The sequence below is a fragment of the Nipponia nippon genome, unplaced genomic scaffold, assembly GCF_047370975.1.
Source record: "Nipponia nippon isolate SJK-2023a ecotype South Korea unplaced genomic scaffold, ASM4737097v1 scaffold_5, whole genome shotgun sequence".
NCBI lineage: Eukaryota > Metazoa > Chordata > Aves > Pelecaniformes > Threskiornithidae > Nipponia > Nipponia nippon.
In genome coordinates this window covers 41,395,184-41,415,934 of record NW_028262369.1, presented here as the reverse complement: position 1 = coordinate 41,415,934, position 20,751 = coordinate 41,395,184, and the positions used below count along the sequence as shown (strand labels likewise).

Genomic DNA, 20,751 nt, shown 5'->3' with positions numbered 1-20,751 from the left:
AAAAGAACTCAAAGTAAAATAAATTAACAGTGAAATTCTCAAAATGCAGCCTGCAGAATATTTGCTGGTAATCCCAGAAGAGCTAGCTAGTCTCACAAGGTTAACTTTCTTCCTTCTTTCCAGTAAATAACTTGCATTCAGGACAGCTAAAAATACACTTAGTTGTTTCTTAATATTACTGTTCCACTGGAGAATTGTGGCAGTTTCCCCAGAAACCATATGCAACTGTAAATGGGAAACAAATGTCCATGGGATAGTGGACGCTGTAAGTACAAAAGAATGGAATTGAAAGACTTTGCAGCAGGTAACATTTATGCAAGACAAAAGACTGGTAGCCTGCAAGTGATCCAAAAGTCATAAATACTTGGGCTAATATAGTGTCTTTGAACCGAATCAGTCTTTCTGCTGTTTCATATTCCTGCTGAAGATCACAATAGAAAATGTTATTCTCATATAGAACTGATTTGGCTGTTGAAGAATTATTAGCTATTTTCTCAGCATAAAAACTGCAAGCACCTATGTGTGTAGACTTATACCGGATTTTTTTTTCAGAATCTACTGCACAGCTTCATACAGTTTTAGTGGTCTATAACTCATGGCAAAATCAGGGTATAATTTAAATTTAGTAATATCCCAGAGAATGGTATGCAAGAAGAGTGAAAATGCTACTACTGTTATCAACGTAAGCCGCTGTAGCCATGAGTAGATGCTTACCTTTGTGACTACTCTGTATGTAATAAACGTTTCAATGGCTGTAATGTGGCTTTCAGGGTCGTCGACTGTAATGAAGAGATCTCTTAATTCTGGTTCATCTTCAAATTTATACTGGTTTATCATTGATGAGGGGGATATTGGCATTGAAGGACTGAATGAGTTTACCTCAGCCAGAGATGTATCCTACAGATTAGACATGAGAACATCCATATCAATGCATCTTTATATCCAAACACACACATGCAAACACATGTCTCAGATGCTAAAATGGCAAGCTTTTAAATAGGCTGGTAAAACATAAAACACAGCACAGATGAAAGAATTATATAGTACATGGCAAATCTATTCTCCTTTTCAGCTTCAGTGAGGATGTAAGAAAGAAGAATGAGATTTATTCTAAAATTGATGAAAGAGCAAAATGCTACCATTTGACAAGAACGTTATGCATAGCTAGAAAGAGAACTTGCCTATGAATGTTAAAATTAGTTATGAATCCAAGCACCCAGTAATTGTGTAGGATACTTACCAGCTTTATTAAAATTGTTAGAAGGCAGTTACTCAGGACTTATGAAGTTTGAATTATCTCTAATAACCTGAACAGGGTGGATAAAAAATGATGATTTTGAAAGAAAACAAGACAAAATCCAAATGAGAATTTTTATTGGAATTGGATATTTCAGTTTGCATACATTTTAAAATAAAGTTTGACATGAAAAACTTCTAGAGAGACCTAAATTTAATCTTTTTAAAAAGAAAGACAGTAAGTAAGGATGCAGTACAAATTTGTTGCTTAGTTTCTAAAAAAAAGCCAAACCACTGTTTTGCTGAAGTGGAAAACCACTTTTTGATAGCATCAACCACTTCCACCACAGCTCTCTAAGAATACAGCCCCATGGCCGCTGCTTCTGCTCAGTGCGTTCAGTGGTGATCACTCAAACGCTAAGAAACTGAGTGGAAATTAGAAACAGGCAAAAAAATCTCATTTTCTTTCTTAGATGCAAGTCTGGATGAGATCTACTAATCTAAAATCATGAAGGATACAGTGACTAGGAAAACAAATTACATTCACTAACACCATAAAAGAGCATAATAAATGAATAAATCACTAAAAATAATAAATTTGGGCAATTAAAATCAATCACTATGTTTTAAATATCAAACATTTTATACAGTTCGTCTAATATATCCAATGCAATGAAGTATTTTTATAACAAACTTTAAAATTAATCTGTTTTCTAGAAGTATAGTTAGGCTACACTAACTACCAAGTGGGAAAGTGCGCCCTTTCCAGTGCCTCACTATGGAGCAAGGAGAAAAGGGATGTTGCTAGGGAAAACTGCTCCAGTGGCAGGAGCAGAAACATGGGAGTCCACAGAAAGGAGAGACACGGCATCATCCCCAGGCCGATCTCGTGGGAGCGAAGAGCACAGCACCGCAGCGCTGCGGAGCTTGGCGAGAGCTGCTTTTTTCCCTTTGAATTTAACTGGATCAAAACTTTCTCTGGGATACGTTCTCCTCTCTTGTTCTTTTCCTGCCTTAAACCTCATTGCCTACTGCCATCCCTCTCCTTTGGATTTATCAACGTACTCCCACAAATACAGAGTAGAAATTTATATTAAGAATTATGCACAGAAAGCACTGAGGTACCAATTCTCCTCCCATCATTTAGGTCCAGTTCTTTGAACAGGGAGACGAAAGCAGGACGGAAGACTAAAGGCAATGCTTTAAATATTACACAGCCGCTTACTTGTACACCTCTAAGTCATTTTATTTTTACTCAGTGTGTTCCTGCACATGATTTCTATATTGGTATCCAGCCAGCACTATCCTGAGTGGTGGGGGATTAATAGAGAAGCTGGTGTCACTGCCCGCTAGCGCTAGCTGGCCACGCTCTACATGAAGAACGAGGCCCGCTAGTTCAGAGCAGCCCATGTGATTCAAAGTGCTGAGACAACGGGAAATTTCCAGGGAAAGAAAAATGCATGTGAGCACGTAAGGGACTTGAACGGCCAGATAACTTGAGGAATAATGACTCTGCAAGGCCTAAATTGGATCAAGGCAAATGTGTTTCGTATTTTCTCATTTTCCATGGGTCATTAATACCTTAATGTTTCGTTCCTCCTTCTAGTCTGCTACTAAAAATTGCTCTATACCGGCAGGTTTCTGGAAGTATATTTTTATATGGAAGGGCTTATGAATATGTGGTTTGTGAAACAAAACATGGGCAATAAAAATCCATAGAATAAGCAGGTCTTCAGTTCTGTGGTAATACAGCTCTAATGTTCATCTGCACATGAATGAATGCATGCGAGTTTTAAACAAGCATCTGTTTCTCTTTCTTTATCCTCATGATACTTCAGGTTTACTTCCAGCAGTTCTTGAAGTTTATGTGATGTAAGTCTGATGTCATCACAGAAACATGGTAAAAAAAGATGATAATTTTCTATTTTCTATACAGCCGTAATTTTGTGGTTGGAACTATGTTTTGGTGTGCATACAGCTGAGGGCAGAAGGAGTTTCGTGGCACAGCAAAACCAGACAATTCTTCTAGCTCTTGGGTTGTATAATTTTTTTCTAAAAAAAAAAAACCAAACATTTTTCCTCTTCATCCAAGCAGAGCAAATCAAGGTCCTGTCCCAGATAACGATGTGCCTCCCCACGCCTACCCCAGGCCCACCTACCTGCAGTGCCCCTTCTCCCTTCCAAGCCCTTGCACTACTGACAGCAGTCGGCAGAGCCGTGCATGCCGATCGGCAAATAGGTTCATGCATTCTGGTTTACTGGCCAGGAGACCAAACAGGTAGAAAATCAACGAGCTCCTGGCAGCACGAGGGCCTTGTTCTGGGTCTCCTTCCTCTAATACTTGCAGTTACCCTGTCTCACTCTCACATTTGGCTGCAATGGGTCAGTAAGACTCCAAAATAAATAAGGGAAGGAAAACACTCATACAGCAGGAACAGCCTCAAAGTAGGCTGAGCACACAGCTGAGCCTGCAGCTCTCTGTAGAAAACATCAAGCCCGGAGGTTTGCCTAAACACCACTGCTCCCCAGAGCGCAGATCTTTGACTCAGGGTTGCCTCCATGCCTCATCCCTCCCTCCTTCCGTCCCTCCCTCCCAGCGAGGATCCAGAGCTTGCAGTCCTCTGAGGCCAGGGATCCAAAGCAGGTCTGGAGACAAAGGACGTGGTGGCAGAATTTGTCTTGTAAGAGAATAGCGGAGTTGTTGGAGCACTCTTCAAAGAAGCAAAGAGATTCAGGAAGACAGAATAGTTCCTTGGCCAAAAAATCCACTTATAAATCAGTCTCAAATCCTTGATCGACTTGTTTTGGAAGAAAAATTAGCCTCTATGCAATTCTGAAGTGGCATGTACATCTTTTCCAGAAATACCATTAATTAAGTTTTCTGTAATTATGAAATGGAGACAAACACTGTAAAAGAGAGTTTGAAAGAAGAGCTGCTAATGATTTTAACTATTAACCGAAGTGCTGATAGCTTTGTCAATGCTAGGTCACCGTACCAGTTAACAAGGAAGGCAAAGATTAACTGAATGGGTATTGCGATATACGTGGTACTCCAGCCTTTGAAACTCATGGACAAAAAGCAGGTTGAAAACATTGCATTTGTGTGACTCATAACTCAGCCCCCAGAAGTTGTCTCTGCCAAAAAGACCTCAGAACTTTTCCCATGGTAACAGAAACTAGGATAAAGCAAAATGCACGTCACATCATGAAATGCTTCACCAGAGCTGCCGAAGAAGATGCTAGTCTGTAATATTTGAGCTATGTCACAGGATACCGGGTCAATGGTTTATGACACTACCAGGTTAAATGTCTATGAATTTTCATAAAATAAAAGCCCTGTGTCTACATCTTGAGTAATAACTTATGGTATTGAGGCTGACAATTTCTAAGAATCTCATTTTTCACCATTTTGGTAGCTGGTACATTTCATTGACTAAACTGAGAAAAATGAAGTCGATGTCAGTGTCAGGCACCGAGCACCGCACTGCCGCTGCTGTCCCGCTTGGCCTGCAAATGCTATACCACTACCTTAAAGACAGTGGCGTGAGAAAGCCCATTAAGATACAATTTAAAACAAGGTGGTCCTGGAACAGTACGTTATGGAAAAATCAGTTTTACAAAACTTAGTCTGAAGCTTCATTTGGCCTGTCAGTTTCCCTTGAATATATGGAACATGAACAAATGGAGTGTAATCCCCAACCAACCTCACAGATTTTCATCAGCTCAAAAGAGCAGCCCTCAGATTGCACCTGAAAGCAAACTGTGAATTTCTGGTCTATATATAACCACTAAATGCAGATGTCCAAGCTTGGGAAAGAAGGCTGTATTTTCACATAGTATGACAAATTTTCTTGTTTGCAAGAATAAGTTATCACGTGGCATGCACTAATAGTAGTTAAGATTTAATGGAAGTAAGAAATATTTGGCATGAATCCAGGCAGAAGAAATTTAGATATAGATATTTGCCATATAGCAGCAGTAACTTGTATCAGCTACACTAGTTTTTATTTTTTATTCCCAAGGAGCATCGCTCTTGACAACCAAGCAGCATAACTGTTGATATGCTGTATTGATAGGCAGGTACCTGCGTGCAGAATTGCCTGAGCCTACCTAGTAAAAGCAAAAGGATTCAAAGTAAGAAACAAACAACTAAAATTATATTTTAGCACTGCTTTTGCATGCAAGTTCAGTGAATCATTCATCTCTTTATGTCAAATCAAGACTGGTGCTTTTCTAGAAAACATGATTTAGCTAGACCCTAGTTATGCTTCAGAAACACACAGATAACTGGGTGAAATTTAGCCTGACCTCTTGCATGTTATGGTCCATTAAATCACCTAATAGTCCCTTCTGGCCTTAAAATCCATGAACGTCAAGAATTTTACTACAGTCAAAGTTTACATAAATAGCTTCGAAGAATGAAGCTCTTATTCCAATGTTTTCATTCATGCATACCAAGAAATGTATCTCGTTTACAGAAGTATAAAAAATACACATTTAATTCATATGACAACCAGCCCTACTGGAAATACGTTGGGTGTCACATTTTCGAACAGGAAGCCTGTCTGCTGTGTCTCTCCAGTGTCACACATCCTGTCACACAGCACTTCAGAAGTCTCAGAAGGTGAGCAGGGCCTTAAGCCCCCTAGACATGTTCTTTCCACCTTAGCGGTCTGTATGTCCTGATGCTATATTTTAGATGCTGCCTTGGTAAGGCCAACAGATCCATGACATGCTCTCTTCTTCAATGGCTGAGAAGGCAAGAGGTAAGTCTCATCTTAACCAAATTAGTACAAAGTGAGAAACAATACACGATAGCTATGGCACACTTCATTGGATTACTTAAATTCGGCAATATTGGCAGGACTGGCGCCCACATCCCTAGCTACCTGTGTGCTTTCAAACGTGGACCCTAACGTATCATCAGTTACATTCATTTTATTCCCTTCATCAAAATACAGATGTTACCTTCTTGAACCTCCTATGTGAAAGTGCCAGACTTCCCTTCACCTTTTAGAAGAAAACTCAAAATGAAACTTGGAAATATTTATTTGTATTTAAATACAACCGCAATTACTAAATACGACTGTTTATTTAATTTACAGATACATATATGGTACATGACAAATGCTAAGTGATGATAAGGTTACGGAGACTCCAGATTACTTGGCAAATTTAAGGTAAGAGGAGTTATGACTTGCAGAGCTCGCCTGCGGTACCAACCCCCCTTTTCGTGCCCCAGGAGAAGCCCCCGGGCTCCGCTGGGGCGGCCGGGCTGCCCGGGGGCGCCGGGCTGCCTGCGGCTGCGCTCGGCGGCCCCCGGAGGCCCGGGGGGCTTCTCCTCGGGCAGCGGCCGGCAGCCGGAGCGGACCTGCCCTGCCCTGCGCTGCCCTGCCCTGCCCTGCCCTGCCCTGCCCGGGCGCAGAGAGCGGAGCTGCCCGGCCGAGCGCGGGGCGGGCGGGCAGAGGCCGGGCAGAGGCCGCGATCGCCGCCGCCCGGGGCGGGGCCGTCCCGTCCCGTCCCGTCCCGTCCCGTCCCCCCAGGCCACGGCAGGGCAAAGTGCCGGCGAGCGAGGGACGGGCCAGCAGCCCGCCCGGCCCGGCCCGGCCCGGCCCGACCCGGCGAGGGCGCTGCCGTACCTTGCTGAACACCTCCAGGTCGTCCTCCTCATCGTCCAGCGCTAGCACCTCGGCGGCGGCGGCGAGCAGCGGCCCCCGGGCCGCGCCGGGGACACCCGCCGGGGGGTCAGCCCCGGCCCCGGGCCCTCCTCCGCCGCCGGGGGAAGGCGGGGGGAGCGGCGGCGCGGGTACCCGGCCCTCTGCCTCCATCCTTCCCTGCCGGCGCGGGCGGCGGCCCCGCCAGAGCCGCTCCCCGGGGGCCGCAATTGGCCGCCCGCCGCCCGCCGCTCCTCCGCCCCCGCCCGCGGCCCGCCCCCGGCCCGGCCCGGCCCGGCCCGGCCCCGGGGGGCGCGCCCAGTGCGCAGGAGTGGAAGCGGCGGCGGCGGGAGGGCCGCCCTGCCGGCCCGGGAGGAAGCGGGAAGCTGCCCCGGGACGGGACGGGACGGGACAGGACGGGACGTGCCTCGCCTCCCCTCCTCTCCCCTCCCCTCCCGGCAGGCCCCGGTTCCGGGCCTGCTCGCCCGCCCCTCGGAGGGCGGTGGGACCGCGGTGAGGCTGCAGCCTCGCTGTGGAGGCCGGCGGGGAGGCGGCGGCGGCGGCTGCGGCTGCTTACAACGCCCACAGGGGCTTTCACAGAGCTGCGGGGGCGTCGGGCTGCTTCACGTGTCGGCAGCTCCCCGCTTTGGCCGCCCGCAGGCTTGCTGAGGGCCCGGGCCGGCCGGGCTGGGGTCAGCCGCCCTTGGGTAGCCACCGCGGGGGCGGCCCGGGAAACGCTGCTGCCGCCGGCCGGGGTCACTGGAAGAAGCGTGTGCTGCGCCCCCGGGGCGGCAGCCAGCAAGCGCGCCCGCCGCCTTGCCTTGCGTGCCTCGGACGGCCGTCCCCTCGCTTCTGGCTGGGGGCTGGCTTGCTTACTCCGCCATCCTGGGGTCTGCTGTGGTTGCCGACGTTGAGGCCAGAGATTACTTTGGGGTCAGAGGTTTACTTGTGAGAATAAACTGACACCACATTGCATCTGAAAAGGAGCGGGGAGAGGGACACTGAGCATCTAAAACCAGTAAGGCTGCAGAAAGGAAAAACATCAGAATGGAGGGATTTCGACGTTGCCAGTGTTGAATAGGAAGCGATGAGCAGTGCTACGAGCTGCAGCAGCCGGGGCCGTGCAGGAAGGGAGCAGCGGGGTCGAGGGAGGGAAGGCCGGTCTCGCCTGCGGCGGGGTTCGGCGGCCAGCTTCTGCGCCGAAGGCAGGAGCTCCTCTGCGGCGCGGGGCACGGCAGCAAGGCCCACGTTTGCACGGCGTAGAACAAGGCATGTCTTCCCAGGCTCCGTCGGAAACGCCTGAAGTCAGTGGGAACTTTGCTGGTAACGTAGGCTTCAGGAGTCCTGGGTGGGTACTTAAACAGGCAGATAGAACGTAATCTTTGTGTACCTTGGTTCCCTCGCTGTCAAATTAGAAAAGGCAAACACCATAATCAAAAGAAAGTATTTTGAAAAGCATTCATTCGTGAAACACTCCTGGCAGTTGAGGAAATGCATTTGGTGTTTCATGCCTTTCAGTGAAGTCTTGAGCCGCAACTTGAAAGAAGGAAACACTAAATATTCACTGAACTGCGCAAAGAGAAAAAGAATGTGCCTGTGTAATTAGAGAATGTATACTAAGTCATTTCAATGTTTGTTTAAAAAAACAAAACCAGAACTAATATTCGGAGGGAGCTGTGGGTTGGGGAGCGGACCTTTGCGCAGAAGCGACCGCGCACATTTTGGCTAACAGACGGGTGTTTCCTGCGGTAGGTTGCTCTCTCCCGTGGGTCGGCCACCAGAGGGAGATGGGACGCACCTTTCCTGGGTGCTCGGGTACTCGCTGATGGCAGGCTATGTTTCAGTAAGTTAAAATAGGCACTTTGGACTTTTAAAATAACGGCTGGCCCTGGGGCGAGATCCTCAGGCTTCTTTTCCTTCAGACCCTGTGTAGAGCGTCCCTGCGCTGCTGCAACAGCGTCCCCGTCTCTGTGCCTCTGAGGAACCTCGGGTTTCTGTGGTGGGCTGCCTTCCTCGCAGGCTGCCACCGGCCCTCGGCCGGCTGCTGCTCGCCTCCAGCCTCTGCAAGGTGCAGGCTGGGGTTCCTTGCGGTGCAGGTGCTTCTCACCCAGCACCAAATCTACAGCTCTTCCCACTTCTGCGTCTTTTACAGTTCCATTCCGGTGTCCTCGCTGCCCCTGTATCCTCTGCTTACCCTTGGGTACCAGGTACTGATGGAAAGTGAATATCAGAATATAAATTTTCTACTCTGTCTTGTGCACATCAATGATAAGACAAGCGTAGATAGTTTGTTTTCTGACTATATAGGTGGCGGATGAGTTTTGTTTCCTCTGGTTTTGCCTTTATTTCACTAAGTGCTGCGCATTGTGCCAGAGGCCTACAGGTTTTCTGAATAGAGTAAGTACCTAAAACGCCTATATGCCTGAGTTTTTAATATGTCTGTATTTAAATTCAGATGTTACGCTTGTGAGGCAATAACAAAATAAAAGAAAAGTCATCAAGGATCAGGATTCCAGACAGCACACATCAAAGATGATAAATAAAGGGCAGCCAGTCAAAGAAAGTATAAAACTGATGTACTGTGGGCTTGAATACTAAGGCTGTCATCTGGATCATACTAATTTTTCAAAGTTTTACCATTCTCTTGGGTTCTTTATTTCTGTTTGAGAGAAATCTCACAAGATGCTTTAATTGGATTTTTTCTTATTATAGCTTTTTATTAGCTCATTAATCAAGCTTAACAAGACATATTTTTAGATTCCTTGCTGGCAGTGCTTATCTTTCTGTGCTTTATATTTGAAGTACCAATCTGTGAGGAAAAGGTATTCATTGTCCTTCGCTCCAGGAAAATATGCATCACATTTAACAGTTATTCGGAGTTCTAATCATCGCAAGGACCCATGCTAAAACAAAATAGGAGACTGTTCTGCCATCGCTTTCACCTGCCCTCCCCACCCTCTTACCCCAGTTGTCCCTAATCTCTGTTGGAAGGGCCCAGGGAGTAGACGTAACGTCAGGGCGCCTTCCCTCCCGTGCTGAGCCCCGGTGGGATTGCCGGCACCTCTCCCCCTGCAGTATTTAGCAAAAAGAGCTTTTTACAGACTCCAGAATTTGTTACTCATTTTCTGCTGTACGACCAGAGATGACTTTAAACAGTTGAATAACCGTGCTATTCAGAGATATTGCAGGTAGCGTAAATACAGAGCTACACTGGCCAGAGGGGATTTGCAGGTTTCTCTCGTACTGTTATTTCAAAAGTGCATTGCTATAGATCTTGGTTATTCTTCCTTTCAATGTGTGTATGTGCACACGTATGCCGACGGGCTCCGTGTTTCCTGAGCGCCTGGAATTTACACGTTTAACCACAGATATCCTTCCCTGAACCTGTGGAATTAGATCTTGGCAATAATTAAGGGTCAATGTGTCGGATGTTATGCCATGAATATTATTGCCCCACTTATTAAAAGAAATGGCTATTGCACTGAGACAATACTCAACAATATTTTGCTAAATAAATGCTAACTTTTTGTAAAATATGGTGTTTTCTAAATACCTGTGCAATCTTCATGAAATACTCAACCTTTCCAGGTCCTCCCACTCAGGAACACCGAGTGGAGTATTCGCATATGCCGGGGCTGAGCTGCAACCGCCTCCAACTTTTATTTATTCACTTAAGCCCAAAAAGCTATTTTGTATTACAAAAATGTCAATGTTATTCCTACTTGCATTTTCCCTTTTTCCTGTGGTAAGAGTGTTGATCCTAGCTAGTAATCCCTTCCAGAGTTGCTTTTTCTTGAACAAATTAAATTTACAAACACCGAAGCAGAACCGAGCTATTCCTTTGCTCTCAGGTGCAGGCGGCATGTGATCCCTTTAGGCCACAATACCACTTTGAATACTTAATGCTGACTTGTCGAGTTTCACCAGCCGCACAGCGATATGGACAGGATTAAATCTTGTTTTATTTCATCGGCTCCCTAGCCAGGCAGTAGCGGGGTATGGAGGGCTCCTGGTGTTTTACTCTGTTCCACCACTGCAGTGCAAATAATAAGCATATTAGTGAATCTGCTGACATTCGGCACCTGGATGCAAATGGGAACATTTTTCTAGGTCTGAAATGCTTTGTCAAGTAGCATTCTTGTCAGCGTTGTATAGTGGATAAGCAGAAGTCATTATGTTTACGCCCAGAAGATATTTTGATGGTGAATTAAGGGCTGACCTTCATATCATACCATTTATTAGAGCAAGCTTTATAGTAAGCTCCATATAATGGCTCAAAATAAGGTTAACTGTTTGTGTTCCATGCCTGAACTGGGAAAGGAGCCAGAGCATTAAAGCTCTCGGATAAGTTGTGAGCTGCTTATCTTTTCAGCTGCCCGTTGTGTTTTGGTTGAAAGGTAACTGTTAAGCCCTTCTGTTATTTTTGTTGTTGTTATTAGTTTAAGTTTGGAAGGTACTTTAATTGGAATATTGTAAAATGATTTATCTGTCAGACAATGGATATCCTCCAAGCTTATTTTTTTCAGAGACTATCAGACTGTCTTTGCTTTCTGACTGCCCAAAGGAAATTACAATGTAGTGTACTCATAATCATGTTATCTCTTTTATAGCTGCAGATCATTTTTATGACATTGTAGAATGTGCAAAGTCCTGATCGATATCTAGAGACTTGCTATCCTTTTAAGTTATGTGACTCTGCCAAATTTTAGACATGAAAATATTCCAGGTGAAGCGTTATTGGGTTTCATAATTTTTACAATATCTAAAAACAGTTGCCAAGCTTCATTGGATATGAAAGCATTGATTTTTTTTTTTCTTTTAATACTTTGCACAGTTGTCAGATAGAGCCCATCTGCTCTAATCTAGCATTGTCTCTTCTGCTGAAGGAATGGTTTCATGTTTCCAAATAATTGCTGCTGTTCTTGTTTTTTGATGAATAGTATATTTAGCAATCTGTACTTCATGGGATGAAATATTAGTGTCTCCTAGTCCAAAAGTATGCAACAAATATATTAATATTTAACATACCTTTCAAGGCTTATTGAATTAATTTGATACATGAATCTGAGTTCTTTCTATTTTTAATTTTCCTGATGCATAGTTCGGGAACTCTGAACTTCTGGTAAAAGGAAACGGATTAATACTGAACCTCACTTAACCTATTTATCAATGACCGGGTGTGGTCCTGTTAAATATCTGAAAACAAATGACAGTGACTGATATGAATGTTATTCATTTCCAGATGTCTGTTTATAACACATTTAAATTGAAGAAATCTGTATTTCAGCTGTTGCAGTGTAATACACAGGCTCTGAAAATACTGTGCAAACCTGTGATCATTGTTTGACCTTTTAGGCACAGGGCCTGCTGTTGTCTCAAGGATTATTAGCCGTTACAGAATTGCTTTATAAGGATTTAGCAATCTTTTATTGTTCACGCACGCTATCAGTGACCCTAAAAGACTTTACCAAAGGGAGCTGGCAGGTAGGTGAGCCTACTTAAACCAGTCCAGGAGGCACATTGTGGTTGAATTAACCCTCTGTATTCATGATGTTTTAATAGATTTATTATTTTTTTTTAGACAGAAACTTTGTGTGCCTCTTGCCTTAGCTTATCACTACCAGGATGACTATTAAGAAAGTTTTTATATGAAAGGCTTTTTTAGTCCTCAGACTCACACATGAACTATTGACATAAAATTGGGATCTACATGGGACCTCATTAATACTTTAATACTTATTGATAGAAAATGATATGTATATAGTCATTCATAAAACACGTGGAAAATTCATTCTACAGCTACACTGCCACAGAATCTCTCACTTTTATCTTGTGTCACTGAGCTCTTCTCTTCCATAAAACTCTGTACGATACTAATTGTAAAGGACAGTGGTTCAAGGTCATTCTTGCTAAAAACTGTCCCTTTTTGTTCTACAGCGATCAGAAAATGTAAAAAACCCCATCATCATCATAATGCAGAAATAAAAGTATGGTCATGGATAGTAGATTATGACCCAGAGGAAAGAATGTGAACAACGCGGCTGCAGAGAGGAATTTTAAGTGATGTATGTGAAACTGCCAAAATGAGAATTGCAGCTGAAGGAAGCGAGCCAGCAGCCTAAGTACAATCAATATCCAGGTTAAGTAAACAATTACAGTCTGCCAGAGTTGGAAGGAAATCCACACAGCCTGACAGGGTAACTGCAGCGTCTTCAGGTGTGAATTCTGATTTTGTTTCATGGATACCTTTCTTGCCATTTACACAGAGTGTAACTGATTTTTTTTCGCAACCTGTCAGGCAAAGGCTGCCCTCAGATTATGAAGAGCTGTTGTTAAGTCCTTGCAAACAAATGATGCGTGTCAATTAATAGTGGAGGTTGTTTTAAAAATCTGGAAACTGGTGAGACTCAGAAGTGACCAACAGAACAATGTATGTTATCAGACAAGCGCTGAGCCTGCCCAACACAGAAGACGTCAATCCTAGAATGGAAGCAACTGTGTTTACAACGTTTCAGGATAGTTTCCTTATCAAATATTAACGTGTGGCAAAGCCCTGCGTGAAAACTTGGCACTTCGTCCAACAGAAGATTATTCTTCTCCTTGCGTTATTTGCTATAAAGTTGCTAAATAACTCAAAATAGTTTCAACATCATTAAAAGAGATGCCTGAACCCAAAAAAGAGCTGAGAGAGATTTATAGGTGAAAGAATATTTTTTTACATTTTGGCTTGATCCTTTACCCCTTACTTAGGCAAAATTCTTCGGAAAACCTCAAAGCTTTCCTGACAGCGTACATACATATGAAACCGATAGTATAGTAGACAGCTGTTCTACTATTATCCCCTTATTTTATATTTAACTCCCCCAAAATATCTTTATGCTTTAAAGATATCAGTTGCTCCTAGTGGACAGTAAAGTGCCGGAGAGTATTTGTTTCCCTCTGCTCAGAACAGGTGAAATACAATGAAGCGGCTACTGCCTGTTCTCTCACCACTGCGTGTCTTGCTTGGGATTAGCTAAGGCAGGTCATCTATCTGGTGGGAATGCTGGATAGTGAACGCGAGAGTGACGTGTGGCACAAGTACACAGGAGAGTAGACTTCATTCATTTTGTAGCCCAAAGAAGAAATTTTTTTTTTTTTTCATTTTATTTCCTCTTAGCATGTCTTGGTGTGTTTGCACTGTGTACAATTTTGGAGACTCTTTGTCTTCAAAACTGAGAAGTATTTGTCTCCAAATACTGAGAAGAACTGTTGCCAAATTCTAGAAAAAAAGAGCAGAGGAAACAATTTAAATGTCAAGACTTTATGCCAAGACGTAATCCGAGACACAGAGCGGCTTTGGATAGTATGGTCCGACTGCGGCTGCAAGAGCTCTGGATCAGATGGGGAAGAAAGCATTCATTCCAGCAGATGTGGTTTACAGTAGCGGCACAAGCAGTCGTATCCTTCCTGCAGTTTTCTCTTATTTAATAACTATTAGTAGTTTTGTTTTCGGTGGTGAGAAAATGAGAAAGACCAGATTGGTCTGTATCTTAGAGGGGAAACAATGGGATTAATTAGGTCCCTATTTTATTCAACTGAATTGCACTTGGGGATGATGTGATAGCAGAGCACCTAGGACTTTGACCCAATGGATTTGCAAGAGAACTTGTGTTTAAAATGAGGTTTGTGGATGGGCTGTGGCATTGAAATACGGTATTTTGGGGAGTTACAGTGAGCTCTGTAATTCGACAGCACTGGTACTTGTTTTCCACTGAGAGAAAGAGAAAAGTTGTTAGGCAAGATGAAACTGCAGGGAAGAGTAGGTGTACCTCCCCAGCTCCTAGGAATTAAATCCCTGTCATGTTAGATGAAAGCTTAAATACCTGAAATTTCTCTTCTTTATTCATCTTTCTGATAAGCGATGGTTAGAAGGATGCTATAGACTTAAGAAAATGAAAGGAATATAGGAGAACTTGAGAGGTGTGTAGTACAATATTTACACTTAACCTACACCATACTGTGAAAAAGTTTGGAAATCTGCGAGGTCAGTTCCTTCTGCTCTAAGTATAAAACTCTGCTTTCCTTATCTGCCAAGCGAAGCTGCATGCTATTTTTGGCTTTACTGAACTTCTGAAGCCTTAACAGAATAGTATGTTTTTTTCCTATGTCATATCACTTAAGACAGCAAATGACTATCTGCTAGATTGCATTTTTCAGCCTGTGGCCATGTGTTCTGCAGTAGTTGATTTGATGTTCTGTAAGAATTCCTCTTTAAATTGACTTAATGATTTATACTACCAAATTGTTCCTATTTCTAAGCTGTATATGAAACTAATGAAACAGGCCAGAATTTTAGACTGGTGACATTTCTTGTTCTCGTGATATACATGAGGAAGACAGCAATGAACAGAGAACAACTGGTGGAAAAGGTTCATTTTCCGTATACAGCATCTCTGAGAGCACCTTTTGGGTTTGCTCAAACTCCAATTTAACCATTCCAGCATCTCTTTAGGCTGCCCCTTAGACGGGCAGCCTCTGTTGATGCGGCACTCAGTAGCTGAGTGTAGGGGAAAGGGTCTCAGTGGTAAACTCATCTGGTTTTGAATCAGCTGGGAATTACTTCAGCTCTTTAGCAGGTTGGAATAGCTTAGTGGTGCCTTCATGTGAATTTGCATCTTTCTGTTTCAGAAAGCCATTCAAGCTGCCAGGAGGAATGATGTACGATATGGGAGACTTTGATTTGGTTCCCACTTTGCCAAAAATATCTAATATAATTCCCGATAAGCTGTATGGCTTCTGTCTGAAGCCCTATGCTGATAAGGCAATACAAGTATTTTGGATATAGTGCTGGAGCACAAGGTGGCCGTTCTTGCCTTCAGCTATCCTCTCTGCTTGATAAAAGTTATTGGGTAGATGGGAGCAAATCTCTGTTGATATCTATGTGCCTTTTTAGGGCTTTCGGAGCATTCCCCAAGAAGATTCATGATTCCTGTGCTCTAGCAGAACCCATGCAAATTACTCACAAGGCAACAAAGAGATTGGCCTAAGGTTCCCATGAAAATGTGCTGCTGGTGTGTGGATGGCTTTTAACTTTATCCTTAATTTCACATGCACACCTGAACGCAAATACATGCCCGATAGGAGTGAGGAAAGGAGGCGAAAGGCAACAGTAAAAGCAAACGCGGTAGCTATGAACTTAAACCCAGATGAAAAAAGGTTTGAATAGTCCTCTGGTTCTGCAACATATTTAAAAGTATGATCTAGTTAATAAATCATTTTTTTCTCGTTATTATTTTTATAGTGCAAAAACCCAAGTAATGTACAGATCAGCACAGAAGCTGAAGGAATGAGTCTCCAGTAAAAGTATGGCCTGAAATGATAATGGCTTTAAAACAAAATTATGCCTATTTACAAATGAATCAGTCAATTTTTAGGTAACCAAAATGCAGAGTGGAGTGGATACAAATTATCTCACAATTGACCAAAAGATGAATGATGACGCGTACTGCAGCATACCGAGGAAGCTGAAAATAAGGAAATAGCATTGGTAATCTGCCTCTGGGGACTGAGATTGGCGTAATTGGTAAAATGAGTCTGAAACTAAGAAATGAGGGGTAGGGCTGAGAGGTTTTTGGACTGCCCAACGTATCTCCTGTAAACAGAAGTGAATTCGAGTGTCTTCCAATGATGGTGGCGTTAGCAGCCAGCAGAAACATGGGCAGCAAGAAGGGAAAATAATGATCTGCATCACAACAGTCAGGCAAGCCAGTCTGGCCCAGCTTCTGCAGTCTGAGGGACGGATTCCTTGTTGGGGCTTGGATGCACCCCTGGGGGAGACGCCTTGTGCCGCCGCTGCCTGCCTCTCCTCTGCGGCTGGGCAGGGGCAGCCGGCGGCACAGCTGGGAGGAGATGGTCAGATGCTCCCTGAGGGGAGTGCAGCCCACCCTGCTGGAGGGAAAAGCAGCGGGCCGGAGCAGTTCTTCAGGATTGTAGTTAAGTGCTATAATCAGCAGAAGGATTTTGATTAATCTGGGTAAAAAACGATGGTCAGGAAAGAGTAATTAAAATGTTTGTATGCAAATATAATCAGCTGGACCAGCAAAATATGGGATGTTAGAAGGATTACAAGAATGTAGTGGAAAAACAGGTGTGGAACAGGGCATGGTAATCAAAAAAGAGAGAATAGCACATTAATTTATCAGGCAGATTAAAGAAAGAAGTAGCAATAGTGTCGCTATGTTGTTTGAATCAAAAGCGCTTCAAAATTAGGGAATGATAGTTAGGAAAATTCTATTAATTTTGTGAGTCTGTAGGATACTGTAGGGTTGCATTCGGTTACTAAAAGGGATCTTTTTTAAAGCATTTTACGTTTTAATATTTTGTGCATGGTTAAAGCTTTAAGTGCTACCAGGAGTTGTGACCATATGGGTGGGCAGCCCCACATATGGAAGTATTTAACTTCTTCAGTATAGCTTGGCGAACCAATGCTAATAATACTGGTTATTTCTGCTGGTAATAGCTGACAGTTTTTTCACTTCATCGGTAAGAGGCCAACTTTAAGGTTTTGTTTAAGTAATGAAGATACTGTAGATGAGCTGATTGAAGAATGTATGATGTGTGATTCAGAGAAAATTAAATGACAAAAGGAAAACAAATAGGTATGTAACTGAGGATTTCAAAGCTCAATACTCTATGGATGCGAATGATAAAATCAATCTACCAAAGAAGCTCAGAAACTCAAGTGTGGAGGAGGTCTGGAATTTTCTTACTCAGAAGTTTGAAAACTACCTGGAATTAATATCCAGAACAAAGAAGGAAACATTGTAGAAAGAATCTAACTGGATGAATAGCCACATAATTAAAAATGAGCAGAATGAAAAAAGATTGCAGGAAGGCCTGACAGGCACAGAAATCTATGCAAAAGAGGTAAAGAAGCACAGGAATAAGGTGAGTTGAACAAAAGTCAAGCAGAGCTAGGCCTTGCACTGGATATTAAACATGATAAAATTACCCAGCCTTAAGCAAGCAGTTTCGGAAACAAACCAGTAAGAAGAACATGGAGTCACTGTTCAGAGATTAAATGTATGACCATAAAAATAAGAAAATGCTTTATTCTGTCTTCATTAGAAATGCTGCTGCTGACTGTGGTGGGAAATGGAGGTTGCCTAGTAGGAATGAGTCCACAGGCTTTAAAATAAAAATAATTACAACTGAGATACAAGCAATACACAAGCAGTTTGATGTAGTGAAGGATGGTGATCAACAGTTTTCTGACCAGAGAGAGACTATCATCTCATGAACTCTTGTATCTGATACCGTATGACAGCAAATACACGGTGATTAGGGAGAAGGAAAAATGATCCAGGTGGTTGTTATAGGTGCATTAGTCCAACCTTGAGGCTTTAGAAGAAATTTTGAAGGGAATCCTTCCTGTACTTGCAAATTCTTGGCTGATACCAGCTTTGGTTGTGGGCGTTGGACCATTGCAGGATTGCTGGTGTTAGCACACGCTTACCATCATCAGGGACCAGGTGTTCTTAGGGGCCAGTTTACCCTGCCTCCGCGCTGAAACACATCTCCTGAATGAATGGTACCTTTAGGTAATATTGGACATCTTTTTTTAGGTGTCTGAGCATGGGTCAGTCTAGCATTTCTTCTTAATTCCTTGACTGTAACTTAATTTTGATACACAATGAGCAGATCAAGATTTGCACAAACATGGATTTCAGCTGTAGGCTACAACTTTCTCATACAAAGTACCAAAACTTAATACAGGTGCAGAACACAGATTATGGAGTTTCTGCGAGACTCTCCTCCAACTGACTTATGAATGCAGCTAACTCTGTGAAATGATCTTAACTTTCTTCTTGAGGACGAGAGAGAGAGAATGTGAAGAACACACTTGAGTGTACAAAGATTTTCCCGTAAGAATCAAGTCCACTAGATGAATTTCAAGTTTTGTCCTGGAAGGTGAGTGCTTTAGACCTCTTACTAACACTAAGCATAAATTAAGTTGTAAATTGCAATCTGTTTAGAAAAATTAAATTTATTTCTAAATTGTATTTAAGCAATGATGTCGTGAATGAGGTGAAAAACCACAACAGACCCTTCCCAATAAGTTTCCTAATGAAGGAATTTCCTTGTTGACCACCAGAACCAACAGCCTGACAAAAAGCATCCTAAATACCGCATTTTCTGTACTACATCTGCAGGGACTGCGAGAAAAATAGGCTCAACCCAAATATCAGAGAGCAAGTTACTTACATTTTGTGACCTGTGCTCTTCCCCACCCTTTGAGACTGCCCTTTGGACTGAGGTTTGAGCAACTCTTCCCAGAACTGAGGTGAGGAGGTGGTGGGCATTTTTACAATACAGGTCATTTTAGTATTAAAATTAGTGCTTAGAGTGCTTATACTGTTCAAAATACTGCTGGAAGAGGACTGTGCAATGAAGAAGTTCAGGCACTGCTGATAAATTAGAAATAAAACATGGCTTTAGAAGTTGCTCAGAGGAGCTTGTTTAAGTTTTCCCAAAATTATTGGTAATGCCTGGCATCCTTTGTAGGAATGTAGTTCAGATACACTCATCAAAAGAGCTCGTATCATTAGAGGAGTGGTTGTGTCACCTCTGGTAGAATTATTCCACACCATTGGTATTTCTTGGCAGACTGACATGTTTTCACTTGACATTGCTGTAACCCCTGGGAAAGAAAGCGAGTCCTACCTTTCCGTGAATAATTCATTAGTGAGCCATCACACTGAAGTATTCCAAAGAAGTATTCCCTTCTTTTGGGGGAGGAGGGGAGGGATACCAAAGCTACTTAAATTCCTTTTTTACTTTTATGGTTTTTAATGCTACCCTGCAGTCTTACCTCTTCCTAAGCATTCTTCCATAGCAAGCTTCTCTCCCAGCAAAGAACTAACTCTCAGCTCTGATCTTGTGGTCTGTAAATTAATCCATGGTATTTTTCCAAAGGGTTCTGGAGCGGAGCAGTGGAAAGCAGCTGACGCAGCGTAGCCTTTCTGAGAGTGCTGGATTGTCTGGAACTGGGCAAAAATGCTGGTAAATCAAACTTTCTCTCGGAAATCCAGCCAAGAAGCATGGCTGCCTGTTTAGTAAAATGTGTTAAAATGTATTTTCTAATGGCTGGGTAGACTGATGTTGTTAGCAGTGAGCGTGCAGACCACATATTAAACACCTGGCAGAACCAGGGAAATGCGGCGTTTCATACTTGGTCAGAGAATGGGGGCTCGGCATTCACAGGCATGTTTAAAGCACGTGAAAATGTTTACACAGAGTCGGTTTGTCTTATTTTTGAAGTGTAAAGAGCCTGGATTTGCCATTTACCTCGATAAATATTCCTATTGCTAGTAACAAGTTTGAGGAGTATAAGTTGAAAGAGAAGACCCTGTATGGCCTATTTTTCTTATTTTAGGCAAGTCTTCTCTTAGGTGTCCTGTTTGAAGGCTCTATCACTGACAGTTTTTTCTAAAATTGTATCAATAGCAGGTGTTCACTTTATTCTTTACTTTTTCACTTCTAATATGTATTTTTTCATGTCTGCTAGAAATGCTTGGCTATCAGTTTAAAGCATGTTCTTGATAACAGGCAGGCAAGGGCTGGATGAGCTGTTCTTTTATTCTTATGTGCAATATCTTGGGTATTCGAAGGGCTCTTTAGTGATCCCTTCCTCTAAGAAGCTCAAATAATTCCTGGTATTTTATTAACCTGTCAGAGCAGGGGTTGCTTCTGAATTTATCTTGGTATTTCTGTCTGAAACAGCTGTGCAGCCTATGCTTCAAATTGCCAGCATTAAATCAACATAGTTTTCCTCCTCATTCTTCATCAATTTGTCATATAGATAAGCCCACTACCTGCA

At 43.1% G+C, this 20,751-nt stretch overlaps 1 protein-coding gene and 1 long non-coding RNA gene across 3 annotated transcripts in view; one reads left to right on the top strand and one right to left on the bottom strand.

Annotated features, from left to right (window-relative positions):
* SNX7 (sorting nexin 7) overlaps positions 1-7,130 on the bottom strand; it is a 30,854-nt gene extending 23,724 nt beyond the window's left edge. For both annotated transcript variants that reach the window (XM_087730603.1, XM_087730604.1), the window contains exons 1-2: positions 6,876-7,130; positions 715-897 (exon numbers count right to left, since the gene is read on the bottom strand). In XM_087730603.1, the coding sequence (XP_087586729.1) occupies positions 715-897; positions 6,876-7,064 (372 nt within the window). In that variant the 5' untranslated portion in view covers positions 7,065-7,130. The remainder of the gene's footprint in view (positions 1-714; positions 898-6,875) is intronic.
* An 11,305-nt stretch (positions 7,131-18,435) lies between these two features.
* LOC148052153 (uncharacterized) lies at positions 18,436-20,192 on the top strand. The gene is made up of 3 exons (XR_015698639.1): positions 18,436-18,842; positions 19,085-19,215; positions 19,848-20,192. It is a non-coding gene; the product is annotated as an uncharacterized LOC148052153 (long non-coding RNA).
* The last annotated feature ends 559 nt before the right edge of the window (positions 20,193-20,751 follow it).